General features: G+C 38.1%; 1 protein-coding gene across 8 annotated transcripts in view; it reads right to left on the reverse strand.

Moving 5' to 3' along the window:
- The window catches only part of kif6 (kinesin family member 6), a 76,158-nt gene that overhangs the window by 14,136 nt on the left and 42,799 nt on the right, over positions 1 to 19,223 (reverse strand). For all 8 annotated transcript variants that reach the window (XR_009067206.1, XM_057860183.1, XM_057860182.1 and 5 more), the window contains 2 exons: positions 11,777 to 11,879; positions 9,727 to 9,782 (listed from right to left, as the gene is read on the reverse strand). Coding sequence is in view for 7 of the 8 variants with exons in the window: in XM_057860183.1 (XP_057716166.1) it covers positions 9,727 to 9,782; positions 11,777 to 11,879 (159 nt within the window). In the remaining variant the exon portion in view is untranslated. The remainder of the gene's footprint in view (positions 1 to 9,726; positions 9,783 to 11,776; positions 11,880 to 19,223) is intronic.

Genomic DNA, 19,223 nt, shown 5'->3' on the forward strand with positions numbered 1-19,223 from the left:
AGGTTGACGAACCATAAGAATAGAGTCTACATAAAACCAATTGTTATTCAAAGTGGTTTTGGTCATATTCTAAGCCTGCTCTTCTGGGTGTCTGGAATCTGTTTAGTGTATAATAAAATAAAGACTATGAAACAACTTGGGAGAGAAATGTGTTGTCGAATGTCAGAAAGCCTGGTTTCAGTCACTGCGCATCATTCTTTGCAAAAGATAATGATCAATAAAACAAAGCTTAAAAATATCCAAGAATAGCTGAGGACAAAACATTAGACAATTGACAAGATGTCTTCTATTCTTCAATTCTAACATATTGTTAGGGATGAGCAGCACATGTACAGGGTGACCCAAAAAAAAAAAAAAAAAAAGAACCTTTCTAACAATCCAATAAAACCAAGAGTGATGGAAGAAATAATGTTTTATTCATAGTAATAGAAACCTTAAAACATGCGATTTAAGAAACAATAATGGATTTTTTTAAAATGACGTTCTCAGATTCCTCATCTGATACGGATACTGTGTGTTTGATCCTGAATTCACCATAGTTACTATAATGACATATTGTTTACTTGCGCAACATCACTGTCTCGCAGTGCTGCCACTTGCTCATGTCTGCCAATATGCAAAAATTCCCGTTTTTTTCAACAGTGGTCAACAGCAGATTTCAAGAATGCATTCATGCAGGAGGACGCTAGAGGAGTTCCAAAAATCGATTATTACATGCATCGCGATTCAACACGTGACGATTCGATTACGATTCATAAAGGTTCAAAAACGATGATTTTCCCTCATAACTTTATGACAGCCGCTTGTCGCGGAACGAAATTCAAGACACGTCTGCCACCCGGACACCGTTAACGGACGCAAACATAACGTTATGATGGATGCTCCCGGTTACTGGGAGAGAGACTTACTCCTTTTTAAAAGACTGCAAAATATATTTGTGTATGAGACAGGCAGGTACAGAAGTGCGACTCGGCGGTAAGTTACTTTTTAGAGCGAGAAGGGAAGAGAGATAGTTCGTTGCTCCTTGTCTTTCAGATGTCCAGCAGTAGTTTTAAGGCATTTCAATTGAAAAATGTCCTGTGTGTGTTGCTAAGACCTGTGTGCGTCTATAAGAGGTGAGTACACGAACCCTTTTGTACTGTTTAGCCTGTATTGTTGTTGTTTTTGAGATGTTAATAGTTAGCGTCGAGCGCTAAGCTAGTCAGCTAATTCGCTAACGTGTATTTCATATGCAGAACGTGTAAAACCATGATTGAGTACAGCGGTAACACTACAAACATGCGAAATAGTACAGAAGTCTGTTGTTGCAAGTGCTGCCTGGGAGCCGACAGGCGTGTGTATGCGTGGGCGGGCAGAGAGAGAAGAAAGTGCGTGCACTGTAATGATTGTGTGTGTGGTGATGTTAGAGGCTGCTGGACTTTTTTATGTGCTTGGCAATAAACGCCATGAGTTAGAGCAGTTATGATTTCCATCTGTCACTCCAAGAGTTAAACAAGGGCGCTAACACTGTGAAAACGAAGTATAATGGTTAAAAGAAGTCTTATTTATAAAGACAATTTGTGTCCAGAAAATGTGGAATTCATTCCACTAGTGTACATTTTATTGTATTGTTGAGAGAAATAAGTACTCCCTTCAAAATGGTAAATGTTTTTGCACTTTCTTGTAAAAAATAAATAAATAAATAAATAAAAAAGCAGCTTAAGGGCAGCTTTTTGTTGTATGGGCATGTTTCCATCGTTCCTGTTGAATAATAAGGATATTTTAAATAAATAATGGACATAAATTTATTTGGCTACGTTATGAATCAGTAATGTACGATGCATCGATAACCGTGATAATCGCTATAACCGTGATCATCGTCAATACCGTGATCATCGTTCAAAAATCCAATCGTACCACCCTGAATCGTAATCGAATCGAATCGTGGGGTGCCTAAGATGTGCACACCTCTCAAGGACGCCATTCAAAGGATATAGTTTTTTTGTTTCTTAAATGGCATGTTTTAAGGTTTTAGTTACAGTGGTACCTCTACATACGAAGTTAATTCGTTCCAGATCCGTGTTTGTAAGTCGAAAATGTCGTATGCCGAGCAGGATTTTCCCACAAGAATACATTATAATTCTATTAATTTGTTCCACAGTCCACAACTAGACTAAATCTTTAATAAATACTGCTGGTACAATTACTAATGGCAATTACACATAGAAAACCAAATAAATTAATAATAATAATAAAAAAAAAAAGAATAATAAAATAATAATAATAATAATTCCTGTAATAATGTAACGAATCGGGTTCTAATGTGGCGGACGTGTTTTGCGTGCAGTACCTGAACGCACCGAGTCGCTGCGTAACAGACAGAGGGAGAGGTGCGGTTGAGATTTTACTTTCTCTTTTAATGTTTTGTTGATTACGCTGTCAACTGCGGCGGACAGTAAGCGTGTTGTGTTGCACAAGTTATTAAATAAATAATAAAAACATGATGAAGCTGGCGATTTCATTGGCGATGTTACCACAACAATAATTGTCACCTTAATCTATAAAGACTGGTGAACGGAGGTCGGAGAAGGACCGTAGACGTTTTTCTATCATTTCAATGGTAAGCGTCACCTTTTTCCTTGTTTCACCACCTGCTCTAACCTTCTTGGCACCTGTGTTGATTTCTCTCACAGGATGTAGAAACAAATGACGATTCAAATTTTACGTCGGAATTTGAAAAGATCGTAAGTCGAAGCGATCGTATGTCGAGGTACCACTGTACTATGAGTTAAATATTTTCTTCCATCATGCTTGCTTTTATTGGATTGTTGAAAGGTTCCTGTTTTTTTGGGGTTACCTTGTATTTAAAATCTGCATTCCCTTTTCACAAATCTGTCATGTAATTTGTATTTTTGACAGAAATTACATTGTCATCATATTTTAGAAGTACTGCTATATTGGCAGCTCTTAAATGCAACTTCTACCAGGGTTGAACAACACAGGGAAAATGAAAAAAACTGACATCGCGAATTTTTGGGGGTTTGTGATATATTGCAACTATAAAACTAGAAGAATTCTCACCAGATGACTTGAATAGCTCTGTTTGGTAAGACTTTGGTTGACTTACCATGAGCACATTGTATTCATAAAATATCGTTTAATCCAGGCTAAGGGGGTTCATCTGTGAATGATGATACAGATCGCTGTATAGGAAAGGGATCAAGGAGGCTATGTCTTTGCATAAAAGAGATCATTTATTTAACATAGGGAGAAAGGCTCCGCGGAGCATGGAGCAGCTTGCTGCTTTTATGCAGCAATACAAAAGTTTTGTGTTGAAAAAACAACAGCAATTGCACATCCTGCAATGGGACTATTCGTAATGGTGATGTTTAAACTATACTATCCTATCGTGCTGGCCTACCATTTACACAGTTGAAATAAAACAAACTATGTTGTTAATGCAGCTACTACAAATAACTGAAAAGTGTTAGTCAAAATTGGAACAGTAGCTCAAGTCTGGAAGGACTTAAGTAGTGTAAAGTCCAGAGTTAAAAGGACAGAAATATGGCAATCGGAACTATAACGGCACAAAATAGTTGCCATTTAACTTCTTCCAGGGATATAAAGAGCAAGGGTCAAGACTTGTTTTGTCAATGTAATGACTGACATCCCAGCACTAAAAGCCCACGTAGTATGAGGTTTAAACTGCTCTGGGCAAAAATTCAGCGAACGCTAAATAGGTTTAGCATCTCACTCTCCGAACACACCTGGAAAGCATTCATTGTTCTGCCATGCTAATCTGGAGCAGGAACATGCAGCAGCCTTTCCTATTTGACATTGCTCTTCCACACGAATTACTCCCCAGACACAGTACCAGACTGCTGCTGCTTTCTCCATTCTCTTGACCGCATTTCGCAGGTCTGGTTTATAGATGGCTACAATTGCTGTCCTGAGACATGCTGCACACCTACAGTACAGTGGGCAGCGTTGGGTTATGGGGGCAGATACATCAGTTCAATATGCCTTTAAGGGAGATCTTTCTATGTACAGGAGTGTGAAAAAAACAAAGAAAATTAAGATATCCAAACCCTTAAAACTGTCCTCGAAAAAAAAAATAATCAGAATGAAAACAAGTTGTGCAGGGACATACTTACAATAATGTTACACCACATGTGACAAGAGCCGAATATCAGCCATTTAATTTATGTATGGAAGCGATGAGAAGTGAATCCTCAATTGAGCCAAGACTCACCACTCTTCAAAATGAAGAGTGAGTCCCATCATCACAATGACAGTTAGAATTAGTTTTACAAGAAAACATTCACTGGTGATAGGACCACTGTCAAAATTCCGAGACCGCATCCATGGAGTTTGCGTCAAGAATAATGTACTGTACAGTATGTGCCAAGGAATGAAATGACTAAAACAGCTTCTGAAAATGATGGGGAAAATTGAAAATTAAACTGCATGAACCAGGGTAGCAGATCTGCGTGTAATTGTCATCATTTGCCATTAAAGAGGGAATGTGAGAGAAGGTAAGCATAATTCAAAAGGCTATTTAAGATAATTGCATCACTTGTGGGTCTAACGTTGGGTTAACATATGGATAACTCATCTTTTCACCATTTTCTTTGCCAATAATTAAAAGTTCGAATTCCCCAATTGAAAAGTTTGGATTTCATTTGTGAGTGACAGCAAAGCCACAACTGTTCAGTAAATGTTAAGCAACTGAAATCGATCACATTCATGAAGATTCGGGTATAAACAATATTAGACGAGAAGGAAGCAATTTCAGCTTCATATGAAATGAAATGGACAGAATATCAGATAGTAAGACACGTAAATTACTGAGGCAATTATGTGTAGGAGTGAGTGTTTTTCAAGGTATTGGATGGCGGGATATTGTGGTGAGTTTCCATTGCAATCCCCCAGGTCTCATACTTGTAGACTATGCAGTTTTAAGACTATGAATGGATCCTACAGCCAGTTGAAAATTTAAAGGGTAAAAACTAAAAGTTGTGGGAGATGTGTAGCGGGGTATTGGTTAACTTTAATCTGTATGCTGCAGGTGCCATAACACAATACAAATACTTCTTGGACAGGAACAGATCAATATAACTAAAAGTAAAACTGAACTCATACACTTCCAACAATTCAAAATCTGATCAACATTTTCAAACACACACTGTCAAATCACACAAAACCTCAAAGTTCGAACCATTGTCATCAAACTCTGAAGGACTCCGTCCCTGGTCATGCATGCCTTAACGAAGAACTTAAATATTTCACAAGATCACAGTTGAAATTGATTTGATGTCTATACCTACGTACTGAATGATTTACCCAAGTTTTTAATTTTTCACATTTTTAGTGTGACTCACAGTGTGAAATTATTTCACGTTACAGCTCTGAAACTCCAGCATAACGATGACGATATACACAAAACACATGAATTGGGCAATTTTTACTGATTCTGACTTATAAGAAATCAATGAAGATTTTCACCTGCGTGTCAAATACTGTACTTAGGCATGCACTGGTTACCGGTTTCAAGGTTTACCGTGGAATGAAAATGTCACGGTTTCAAAACCACAAAAATCTTTCGTCATACCATTGTACGGTATTAGCTAGTTTTTATGTCCCCAAAATGCAGCGAGAAATGGCTTGAAGCAGCAGCGCTCACCCCTAACCCTTCCGGTTTTTGCTGTTGAAAGTACACCTGAACTTTTTCAAAAACCCCTCAAAAAGTCTAGTCTAGTACGGGAATATTTCGGAGGAAGGACAGCCGATGTGCAGGTTACACTTCCAACATAATTTCACATTAACGTGACATCATCCGTCACTTTACACAAAATTGAAGGTAAGTAAACACTGTTATGAACGTTTCTGACCAGCTATGAAAGTTCACTCCAGTGTTTAAATGTCTCTAGCGAGGCTAAAACAATTACTATACCATAAGCTCGTTAACGAGGCTACTAACGTGGCTAGTTAGCACGCGAAGACGGCTAACTTGTTCCCTCACTAACCTCCCTAAAAGCGTACTTTTGCATTTTTTTGTCTTACGCCATTGTAAAAATCTGTTCAAAACAACATTTTCCCAATACAGCCTGTGGTGTTTTTTCTCTCTGGCGACTTTCTGTGTTGAGAGAGGGTGTGTGTGTATAATGTGTAAACAATGATACACGTGTCATACACACGCACGCCGTCTTTTAACTCTCGCTCTCCATTAATATTCAACTAATTAATAGTGGTAGTTGTATATTAACCCAGTAAAGGTGAACATACTCACAGTCCTGCATCATAATTTGGACTGAGAGAGAAATACTGTATGTAGAAAATGAGCCAGTCTCTAAAAATGTTAAGCTGGATGTACCAATGTCGATGTACCAATTTGCAAATATCTTGTGAAAAAATAAAATAAAAAAAAATGACCCATACATCTCAACATAACACATTTTAGAGCAATAACAGCATTACCGTGATATTGTGAAACTGTGGTATTTTTGCTTATGGTTATCATACCAGCACATGCCTAACTGTACTACCAATGTGCAATGCTTCATTACATATCCGTCCACTCACATCACCTCGACAGGACATGCCTGTGGTCTCCGACACCAAATTTACTGAATTGTAGCTCCCCTAAATTCCCTCCCAATTTTCTGCTGGAAGTTGAGCAATGACTTCTAACTATAATCCATAGTAAATATTTTTCAGCTTGTGTTTAAACTTGTATTGCTGCATAATTACCAGTGAGAGATCCATCGATTATATATTCTATCCAGTTCCTGCCAGCATTAATTCATACTAGCCGTTTAAGTCAACATATGTTGTAATCTGAAATCTTCAACACGTCGTTTTGAGGGATCAAATATCGTTAGACAAAATGCTATAAGTAGATTTTCTGTACATGAGTGTTGTCAAAATAAATGAGGAACCATATCCATTGGTACGTACAAAAAAAACAACCCAAAAAAAAAACAATGTTGAACACACTTTCGGTGTATTTCCTGGATTACTGTGTTAGCAGGTAATAATAAAGTGGGGCAAATAAGTATTTAGTCAACCACTAATTGTGCAAGTTCTCCCACTTGAAAATATTAGAGAGGCCTGTAATTGTCAACATGGGTAAACCTCAACCATGAGAGACAGAATGTGGAAAAAAAAAATACAGAAAATCACATTGTTTGATTTTTAAAGAATTTATTTGCAAATCATGGTGGAAAATAAGTATTTGGTCAATACCAAAAGTTCATCTCAATACTTTGTTATGTACCCTTTGTTGGCAACAACAGAGGCCAAACGTTTTCTGTAACCCTTCACAAGCTTTTCACACACTCCTGCTGGTATTTTGGCCCATTCCTCCATGCAGATCTCCTCTAGAGCAGCGATGTTTTGGGGCTGTCATTGGGCAACACGGACTTTCAACTCCCTCTTCACCCCGTGGCGTCAAAATGATAACAAGAATGGTGAGCAAAAATCCCAGAACCACACGGGGGGACCTAATGAATGACCTACAGAGAGCTGGGACCAAAGTAACAAAAGCTACTATCAGCAACACAATGCGCCGCCAGGGACTCAAATCCTGCACTGCCAGAAGTGTCCCCCTGCTGAAGAAAGTACACGTCCAGGCCCACCTGCGGTTCGCTAGAGAGCATTTGGATGATCCAGAAGAGGACTGGGAGAATGTGTTATGGTCAGATTAAACCAAAATAGAACTTTTTGGTAGAAACACAGGCTCTCTTGTTTGGAGGAAAAAGAATACTGAATTGCACCATACCCACTGTGAAGCATGGGGGTGGAAACAACATGCTTTGGGGCTGTTTTTCTGCAAAGGGACCAGGACGACTGATCTGTGTAAAGGAAAGAATGAATGGGGCCATGTATCGAGAGACTTTGAGTGAAAATCTCCTTCCATCAGCAAGGGCATTGAAGATGAGACGTGGCTGGGTCTTTCAGCATGGCAATGATCCCAAACACACAGCCAGGGCAACAAAGGAGTGGCTTTGTAAGAAGCATTTCAAGGTCCTGGAGTGGCCTGGCCAGACTCCAGATCTCAACCCCATAGAAAATCTGTGGAGGGAGTTGAAAGTCCATGTTGCCCAACGACAGCCCCAAAACATCACTGCTCTAGAAGACATCTGCATGGAGGAATGGGCCAAAATACCAGCAACAGTGTGTGAAAAGCTTGTGAAGAGTTACAGAAAACGTTTGGCTTCCGTTATTGCCATCAAAGGGTACATAACAAAGTATTGAGATGAACTTTTGGTATTGACCAAATACTTTTTTCCCACCCTGATTTGCAAATAAATTCTTTGAAAATCAAACAATGTGATTTTCTTTTTTTTCCACATACTGTCTCTCATGGTTGAGGTTTACCCATGTTGACAATGACATGCCTCTCTAATATTTTCAAGTGGGAGAACTTGCACAATTAGTGGTTGACTAAATACTTATTTGCCCCACTGTAGCTCAATGAGCAGAGGTCTTTTTATTTACAATCTAATCTTGTAAATACATGTACTGTACTCTGACAATGAAGCATTTCAATATTTCTATCATTAAAGCAAGGAGAATGGAATAGAAAATACCGTATGCTCAATATGCATACCGTACACAGTACTGTATATACAAACCATAAATCATCCGCGTTTGTTGCAGAAATCAAGAGTTCCCGTCTATATCCTGCTGCCGTGCATACCGTTCAAATTGTGCACCAATGATCCCTCAAAATAAATACGTCTATGTCTGTGCATTTTTTGGACCTGAGGGCTCAGGACATATGCTCGTTCAGAGAGTTTCGATTCATATTGAGGTGGCCAAGAATAATCCTGTAAACCAAGGAAATGTTTGGACAAATGTCTGCAGAGGCATTCTGTTCCTTGCTTTGATTTTTAGCCCAATGTTGAAAATCTCCAAAAGACAAAGCAGTAAAAAGCTTTTATCTATACAGTATTGCGCTGTTTCTACACTCTACATCAACCGAGAGACAAATATTACATTTAGTTTCCAAGCGGAGCTTCCAAAATGGCAGGCAAGCACACCGAGCTTAATATTACAACACCACTTTCCAGCCAGAAGAGGCAACCACCATCCACTAAAAACAGTCCTCATCTAGAAGGAATGCAGCTTCATGTGTCTACTCATGCAGTAATATTTAACAGTACCAAGACATTTGAGGGGTGCTTTTCCCAAGTCGAATGAGTTTTTAAATATTAAAATGCAGACTCAAGAGTACCATTCTAATGATGCATATTTGTATGTACAGTATGTACAGTGGGGAGAACAAGTATTTGATACACTGCCAATGGGTTTTACCAGTGTATGTATGTATGTATGTATGTATGTATGTACTAGTATGTACAAGATGTATTTATGTACTGTATGCATGCATGACAAAAATAAAAAATGGAGTAAGGAAATGTAAACCACATGGAGCCCTTCACTCGTGACATACCCACAGTATGGCTTTCATTTTTGTGGAGTGTCTGGCACAAAGACAGTTGGTGGGAGAAATGCCAACAAAAAATAATAGAGGAGAAGGAGCATCTCTTGTGTTGACTCCTCTGCATTTGTCTTTTTATCTAAAGTTATTTAAAAAAGTTAACAAGAAATTGACTAATAGTCCTATTAAATCAATTGAAGTTTTTCGTCAGGTTTGAATATTAGGTGAAAACTGAATACTCATGCAAGATATCTTAAATTTGATACAAACATGCCATTATTCTATTCATGGAAATAACTTACTGATTTTTTCTCTGACGTCATGAAGTTGCTCTCCAAGTTTTCTAGCTTCTGCAGACCTGTTTTAAATAATAATGGAATTAACTCCTTTTTAAACTCTGTTGAATTATACATTTCAAGAACATTTTAATGCAAAACAATTAAAACTTTAAAGGAGACATGCATTTTCCCCTTTGCACGAGACTTAAAACTGTAGTGTTTCAGTAACATGTCAGGTACAGTGGGGAGAACAAGTATTTGATACACTGCCAATGGGTTTTCCCATTGGCAGTGTATCAAATGCTTTATTTAAAATAACCCAGGGATGGACATATTTACCACAATTTCCACCCTGTCCCTGAAATAAGCGTGTGTCCTTTTTCGTTATGTGGGATCTGCCCAAAAATCACAGCATCTCTCATTAACCTGACGATTTGGAGCATTTAATCATGTTCATTATGCTTCCGACACTGAAACTCAGGCAACGTCTACACTAGGACGGATAATTGTCTTAAACGTGTAATTAGTTAGATTATACGGCATGTCAGCGACTCTAATCTGCCTTTTAACCATGCAAGAACTTACACAGATAAGTTAGCCAGCTAATATTACCCGCCGCTTAATATAGACTTGTATGTCCGTACAATAATCGGATACTAACAAAGTGACATTGTGGCGTCGCCATTTTTAATGCGGCATGACGGCATCGAAAACAATGGAGGCGGACGATCAACACGTGGTATTCCTGCTCCTCTTTTCTTTCCCAAACATTTTTCTTGAATCTTCAGATTACGTCGCTATAATATGCTTCAACTCAGTTCCCATTTGTGGTCCCCCCCATCGTGGATTATGCGGTGATGCGTTTTCTTAAAGAGCTCGTCTCCCACGTTAAGTTTCCGATCAGCCAGCTGCGGGGCTGGCCCCTTCCAACTCAATGTCCACGAACATGAGTTTATAAAAATGCGTAGTAGGAAATTAAACCCCGAAAAGTGAACTGCGTGGTACCACTAGTAAAAGAGGTGCACGATCAGTTTTTCTCATGACATTTCCGCCTGTCAGAACTGTCGCCACTTCCAGGATCGCCACTGTTATAACAAGCACTCTGAGTTGGGGCTTCCAGAAAATATACGCTGTGCCACACCATATGTTTCTATTTGTTATTTTCCAAGTGGTGAGAGCGCAACTGAGCATCGATTGTAACAACCCAATTAACGATGCCAGGCTTTCGTTGTTGTTTTCTAAAGATTTATTTCAATCACAACTTGGAGACTGCTCGAAAAAGCCGAGCGTGCTCTCCCTTCACTCTCGCTCCTGCGTGATGTGTTCAATTGTGTTTACGAAAAAAAAAAAACAGTGATCACAAAAGGGAGTTCCCAACTCCTGGTCTAGAAGGTGTTGTAATTTCGAAATTTCCCGCCGGCGAGTAATGAATTTCCGGTTCAGAGGTAAACTGCGCGGGCTATGACTGAACACATGACGCTGCTCCTTTCTTCGCATGCATGGTTTGCGCAAATGCAGGCGTATCTTGTAGAAGCGCGGGGGCCTTAAACGCCCCTTAAATGTAGTGCGGACAGGTAGAAAAATAGTCAGCAAAATACCCTAGAGAAAATTATCTGTCCTCGCGTAGACATAGTCTCAGTGTTAAGACACATTATTGTGTAAATTAGTCAACTTGTGACACCTGCATACATTCAGAATGTCTTGATTTTTACTTTGACACTTGGAGGGAGTATACAAGCAGTTCCATAGCAAATTTTTCAGAATATTCTGTAGCTCCTTTAAAAATAGTGATCTGCATATAGTAGGCAAACATTGCTTAATGTCTGATTATAAAGTTGGCAATTTGTCACTTATAATTGGAGAAAACAGACCTGCCATAATCTGTCCATGTTTTTCGATATCATTCAACTTGAAAATTATTGCACTGCACAATCTCAGAAAATTTAAAGATTGGTTAAACATACAATATGTGAAAAAAAAAAAAAAAAAAAAATTGGGATGCATTGGACAATAAACTCTACTGTTGCTTCACAAAGATCATTTCATTCATTATCATATTACGTCTGGAATCTACCTCTGTTTGAGCAGACTTTTGTTGTCTTCAATGATATGATGGTCATCATGTTCTGCGAGAAAGGTCTCAAAGGCCTCTTGCTTTCCCATTGAGAATTGAGGTCCTATGTACAATAAAACACACTTTGAAATACAGCAATACTCGACAAATCTACTAAACTATTGTACACTCAAACACAGCTGCTATTTCTCCACTTATACAGTGAGGAGCAGAAGTATTTGCAACCCTTGTGATTTTGTAAGTTCACCCACTTAGAAAATAGGTAGAGGACATAATCTAAAAAATCCAGAAATCACATTGTATGATTTTTGAAAATAATTTATTTGTAATTTACTGGGTTTATACAGTAAGTATTTGTACTCTTGAGAATCAGCAATAATTATGACATTTAAAGAGTTGTTAGTCGACCTTAAAAAAACACTCCACCTTTAACCCTTGAGTAACCACCCACTCACCACCTGCTTGAGCTTAATATTGTCACCTGTGCACCCCACAGTCAGTCATAATCAAACTGCTACCATGGGCAAGAATCAATCAATCAACAATTAGAGCAATTGTTATAAAATGGAAAAGACTAAACATGACTGATAATATACCTCAGACTGGGGCTCCATTTAAAATCTCTCCTTGGGTGGCATCACTCATAATGAGAAAAGTCAAGGCTTAGCCTAGAACTACACGGCAGGAGCTGGTCAATGACCTGAAGAGAGCAGGATGAACAGTTTCAAAGGCTACTGTCAGTAGAACACTACAGTGCAATGGTTTAAAATCATGCATTGTTCAGAAGGTTCCCCTGCTGAAGGCCCATCAGAAGTTTGCCAGGGACCATCTGAATGATGAAGAGGGGTCATGGGATAAAGTCATGTGGTCAGATGAGACCAAGGTAGAACTTTTTGGTGCAAACTTTACTCGCCGTATGAGGAGGAAAAATAAGGATGAGTACAATCCCAAGAACACAATCCCTGCTGTGAAGTATGGGGGTGGAAACCTAATGCTTTGGGGCTGCTTTTCGGCAAAAGAGACAGGACGACTGTACTGTATAAAGCAGAGGTTGAATTGTGAAATGTATCGTCAGATTTTGAGCCACAACCTCCTTCTCTCAGTCAGAGACTTGAAGATGAGTCGTAGTTGGCTTTTCCAACATGACAATGATCCGAAGCACACAGCCAAGCTGACCAAGGAGTAGCTGTGTAAAACGCATATCAAGGTTCTGGAGTGGCCTGGACTCCAGACCTCAATCCAATAGAAAATCTTTGGATAGACCTGAAACTTGGTGTTTCTCAATGACAGCCCCGAAACCTGACAGATCTAGAGATTTGTGTGGAGCAATGGGCCAAAATCCCAGTTTCCATGTCTGATGAAAAACTACAGAAAGCGTCTGACCTCTGTAATTGGAAACAAAGGCTTCTGCACTAAATATTGGCACTAACTTTGTCATTAGCACAAATATTTACGAACCCTAGTAAATTAGAAGTAAATTATTGTAAAATCATGCAATGTGAGTTCCGGATTTTTTTAAGGTTATGTCTCTATAAGTGGAAATGCATCAAAAAGGGGGACAAATACTTCTGCTCCTCACTGAATATATAACAATAATTTGATATGAAGTATCAGTAAGATTTGGGTTGATCCACATCCTACCCAATCCCTGTCTGGATGCCAGATGTGAACTGAAACCGTACTGGCATTGTCGACCTCCCACTTATAACTCATTACAAAAATAAAGGACATGGTCTTTTCCGGGAAACACAGGCACAAATAACAAATACAATGAACATCTTTCTCGAAAACATCAGCAATATATGAAAGAAACTCCCTTCACCACAATTTTAGCAATTTACTACATACAAGAGAAGGACCCATGTTTGGACGGAACCTCCCAGTGGTAGTTGCATTTTAATAGGCTTGTAATATAGTTTAACATCCACTTTTATTAAAGCTGTAAACATCTGCTTACACAGGTTTATGCCTGTAGCGGAAAAGCCATTGTTTTACTCGTAAATATAAAGTTCAATTGGCAGGATACCTCGTGTAATGAATGAACAAAATTGTTTAGGCTATGTTTTATGCTGATTCTGTAGGCTAGGTAATTTAGAATAATATATTAAGCACATTTCCTAATAATTGTTCATGCACAAAACAACAGCAAAAAAAAAATCCTCGATTCAGCATAAATTACATAACACGGGCTATGATTTAGAAAAAAAAAAAGGAAAAATAAAAGCAATAATAATATGTAACATCATCTTTTTAGAAAGTTTGAAATGTTTTGATAAATTCCATCCTTATTTGTGAAATCTGTAGACATTTGCAACAAAGCATACATAGAGGACAGTTACACATGTGGGACAAGGACAATGGGGAATTCAGTCGTTATTTTCGGAAAGTCCTGATTGAAACCAGCAGGGATCTCACAAGCATTTGTTACGCGAGCCAACCTCAACAGTTCAGTCTTAAGAGTTCTTAAGGGAAATGCACTTTATTTAAAGGGCAGCATTCTGGGAATATTTTCGATATGACGTATTTTATGTTGTGCTAACATCAGTTGTGGGGTAATGAGATCTCATGGATAACTTGACTAATACTTCTTCGTGCCACAAGTAGTGACAGACTGCCAGAGAGTGAATGTGTTGGGATGACTCATTTATAAGAAAAATAGACTGTGAAGCAATATGGTACATTTCCCTCAATGAATTGTACATCTTATTGCTGTTTGCAAATGGCAAGGACATGCTCATTAAAATGAAAATGAGACTAAATTTTGGGCATGTTTCTAGTGTGGTCTTCTGACAGGTAGACTGCGCCGAAAACCTCAGCCTAATTCATAGATGGTGTGGTGACTGCAAAAGGCCTGTTAGACCCATTAGCATCTCATTACATGCTAGCAAAGTTTATAGTAAGATGTAAGTCTTGACATCTCAAGTCTCCTGTCAGCCCTAATAAGTCTAATGCAAGTCATCATCAGGCAGAATTACTACAGGAACACCTTGTAGATTCATTAGCTGTAAAAACATCGAAGGTACAGAGAAAATACAACTGTACTTGCCAGAGACAGAATAAATCAGACTGAAAGGAAACTCAAATGAGAAGTAGCTCAGTCTGTAACTTACAAGGGATACAGTAGAACACTAGTTCTGATGTCAACATTTTGTAAGAAGTGTAGACTACTTCCAGTGAATTGATCAAAAAGACAAATTCCCTATTGGCCATGTTTTATGTGTTGGCAAAGTTAGAAGGGTGATATAGAATGATCTGCTATGGAAAGAGTGGAGCAAATTATAGCAGGAATGGTTTCCATGGAAAGGTCATCATCGTTACATATACAAATCTTTGACATGGGGACATCTGTTATGGTTGCAGTTACAATGCAGGCTTTTGGATGCAGTACTTTGTTCAAATATGTGTGAGTCAACAACACTATCAGAATCATATGCTATACATATATATATATAAAATATATAAAAATAATGAGGAAAATAAATTAATTTTCCAAAACAAACCTCTACAAAATGTGTCTGAAAGTTGCCTGGAGAGTACCAGCGTACAAAAAGCAAAATGGACAACGTTAAACAGAGGTGTCAAGAAGAAATACAATGATCATCATTGTATAATCTATACAACGAAACCTCTACAAAGTTCTATTTAAGTGGCAAACGGAGGTTATTTATATATGCTTCAATCTGCACCATTACAGTGCCCAAAGTGCTTTACAGGCTCACAGTAAACTATTGACACACCAGTATGTGGCACGCACAATTTAGGGTTCAGTGTTTTGCCTAAGGACACTTCAACTGTGGGTACTAAAGATTTTCTAATCAATAAAAATACAAGGCTGCCCAAATTTATGCACGGACCTATTTTTGTTTAAATAATTACTACTCACTTTCTGACTTCATTTCACTTCTCATAGATTACTGTGTTCATTTGCTATGCAGTGTTTTCGTCAACGAACAATTTTTTCATGACGATGACGTCACGATGACATCACAGAAAACGTGTATTGCGAGACTAAAACATAACGAGATGCATGCCACTTGTTGTCTGACCATAAGAGAATGAGATGAAAATTCGCCATAATTTCTGTCATGAATTCATAATTTATGTCAAATTAATTTTCTTATTTTATGTGTATTTACAACGCATTTAGCAGTGTTCAGTTGTGTCACTCATGTGACGTGCTGCTTCTCTCCCTAATCCCACCGCCCCACACACGCTTACTCACCGGTAAGCCTGTGCTAATTCCAGGCACATTTTGTAAAACATATGTATCAGGTGCTGCTTGGTAACTCTTGCTTTCTTATCTTGGCTAGATATGCCATGTTGCTTTAGCCTTTAAAGATCTGTGCTGAGTGATCATCACACACTAAACTAACTTGTAGCGTTAGCATAGCGCTCGTGTTAGCATTTAGCACGATGACTAGTTGTCTTCTTGAACTCTTGGAAAAGAGTTTATATACAGTTCGTGGCGTCCGGGATTTTTTAATAAATTGCAAATAATGTGCTGTTTTCTTGCTGAGTGTGTATTATCATCATGAAAATGGTGATGGCCTTGTAGACTCTAAAGTTGCGTGATGGTCTGTCATGTTCATTCAGAATTGTTAGAATTTTTTTTTTTATTTGTTCATGGACTAAATCTTTTGAAGTTTATAGACGAAAACATTTTGAGAATTGTAGACTAAAACTAGACAACATTTGTCTGACTTCTCGTTGACTAAAACTTGACGAAGACAAATTTTGAAATAATTAAAATATGACTAAGACTAATAAGTATTTTCGTCCAAAAGACTATGATAAAAATGAAAATGGCTGCCGAAAACAACACTGCTGCTATTTAACTGAAATTATTGTTCCAAACAATCAGTGATTTACAAAGGAAACTCTTAAAAATATCAGGGGTGCCCAAACTTTTTCATACAACTGTATATGTTTAGATACTATAGGTGAAACAAATTAATCAATTTAAGTCTACACTTGTAAATTCATGAGACAACTGCACATTCTTTCATCATAACATGCCATTAACACCCCTTCTGTGGTGCAGTTACTCTATTATTGTGGTCTTTCATTTCATTGTCAAGGTTACAAGGTCCATTTTCCCCACCTGCTATTTAACATTTTTCTCAAGCAAATTGTCGTAAATGTGAAAAGCTACAAGTATGAAAATGTTATTCGAAGCCTGTGCTCCAGGTTTTATTGAGTGCTTTTGCCAAAACCAACCTCGAGCGATATTTGTTCACAGGATCACTTATTTTGGTTGGAAAGCAAAGGACGATTTCAATGTATAGAGTTCTGGAGACCAGCAGGAGTGACTGGGGTCCTTTGATTTGATTATAGAGCATTTGGATCATTTACATGGTCTTAAATGTCAGGTAGGTATATTTATGCAATTGGACCACAAGTGGATGTAGACATTTTATGATTGGTCAAGACCATTATCATTGGAGTAAAAATACTTAACGTATTTTTCGGACTATCAGGTGCACTTAAAATTCTTCATTTTTCCCCAAAATCGACAGTGCACTTTTTAATCCAGTGTGCGTTACTTATGAATTTCTGGTTATGCTTAACGACCTCAAACCTATTTTGTTGAGCATAACTCGATTATACTGCTTTACTAAAGTGTTAAAGACACACATTAACCATTAATCAAACCCACAAATAAAAGAAAAATAAATAATACGTACAATAATAAATAAAACAATATTTAAAATAAGATAAAGACTAAATAACAAATGCAGTACATTAATACACTGATGCGCTTTCTAATCAAGTGCGCCTTATGTATTACAACTAACTTAATGTTAATAAATGCTTGAAATAAGTTCCTTAAAGCGCAACAAACCCCCTAGGGCAGGGGTGTCCAAACTTTTTGCAAAGGGGGCCAGATTTGGTGTGGTAAAAATGTGGGGGGCCGACCTTGACTGACGTCCTTTACGCAGAATAATATATTTAAACAAATTTTAGCAAGCCATTCTGGGTGGCACATTTGCTTTATTATTTTTTTTTGAATTAATAATTTCAACAATTTCGCAACTAGCGTTCTCTTTCGACTCTCGGGCTCTTGCGAAATACTTAAACTAGCTTCAAAAGTTGCTTCAATTTCTCGCTGCGTATCTTCCCCGTAATCTTGTCGTACATGTCAGCGTGTCTTGTTTGGTAATATCGCCTCACATTGAATTCTTTAAAAACAGCGACTGTCTCATTGCAAATGAGACAGACACAGTTGTTGCGTATTTTATTGAAGAAATAGTCCAATTTCCACCTATCCTTGAAGCGTCAGCCGTCGCAGTCAACTTTTTTTTTTTTTTGTTGATTGTCGCCATTTTAGAAAATTGGAAGTCAAGGATCACACGGGGTAATGTTGCTTAGAGTGCTGCTGCCTTTTATTGGATAAATGGGGAGCAGCATTTAGTGTGTAAGCTACCTTATATGCTGGTAGCAGTACTGCTGACCAATTTATTAAGTCTGTGTGCGGGCCAGACGTTACTGATCTTATGACAGAGGCTGGGGGCCGGATCAAATTTGACCACGGGCCACATTTGGCCCCCGGGCCGCACTTTGGACATGTCTGCCCTAGGGTAAATTAAATTCATATTAAAGACACTTGCTCTAAGTATTTAAGTAGCAAATTGTGAATTTCTTAGACCTCTAATAAGGGAGAAAAAGAATGTTTAAAGGACTCAGACTTAAAGACTTTTATTTTTCTACTAAAATATATTATTAGAAATGCATAAAATATTGCCATTTATTTAAAAATCTATAATATTTAGTACATGTTTTGACCTATGGAGGACGCCATGTCTTTATACCTGCAATGGACACTCGGGGTGATGACTTAGCTTGTCACTGTCACTTGACGAATACTACCGGGTTACTGCAATTCCTTCTACGCGGCGAAACGTCCAACACATGCGCTCATCAGTTAAAAGCAGTGAGTACTTACTATTGCTATATTTACTGAGTCTTTTATTCCCTTTTAATTGCCTCAAAATAGCCTCAAAATACTTTTTGCATGTGTTTCCATTTCATACGTTCAAGCATTGTGTGTTATTGTGGTAGTTTTAAAGCAGATTTTGATCTGTTGACCACATTGGTTACGTAGCATATTTAAACCACCCCTATTTGATATTACATTCTAGTATTTTCTACTTGAACACGAAAACTCCTGAACGTTATTTTACGGCGTTCCGGCAATAAGTTCTAGCCACTTTCACCCGTGTATTTCTGTTTTTTTCTACCCACTTTTACACAAATGTCACATGTAAGTACTTTTTTTTTCAAGAAACAATGCAGGCACCTAAAAACGGTACCCTGCAGCCAAGTGGAGACTACAGATTCTATTTTGTGTTTAAATTTAGCCAATTAGTCTGTCTGTTTGCGCAAATGAGTGAACACGTAAACAGGCAACAATTGTGACGTGGTTCCAAGGCAAAACGTCGGAAAAATG

This window comes from Corythoichthys intestinalis, chromosome 15 (assembly GCF_030265065.1).
Source record: "Corythoichthys intestinalis isolate RoL2023-P3 chromosome 15, ASM3026506v1, whole genome shotgun sequence".
NCBI lineage: Eukaryota > Metazoa > Chordata > Actinopteri > Syngnathiformes > Syngnathidae > Corythoichthys > Corythoichthys intestinalis.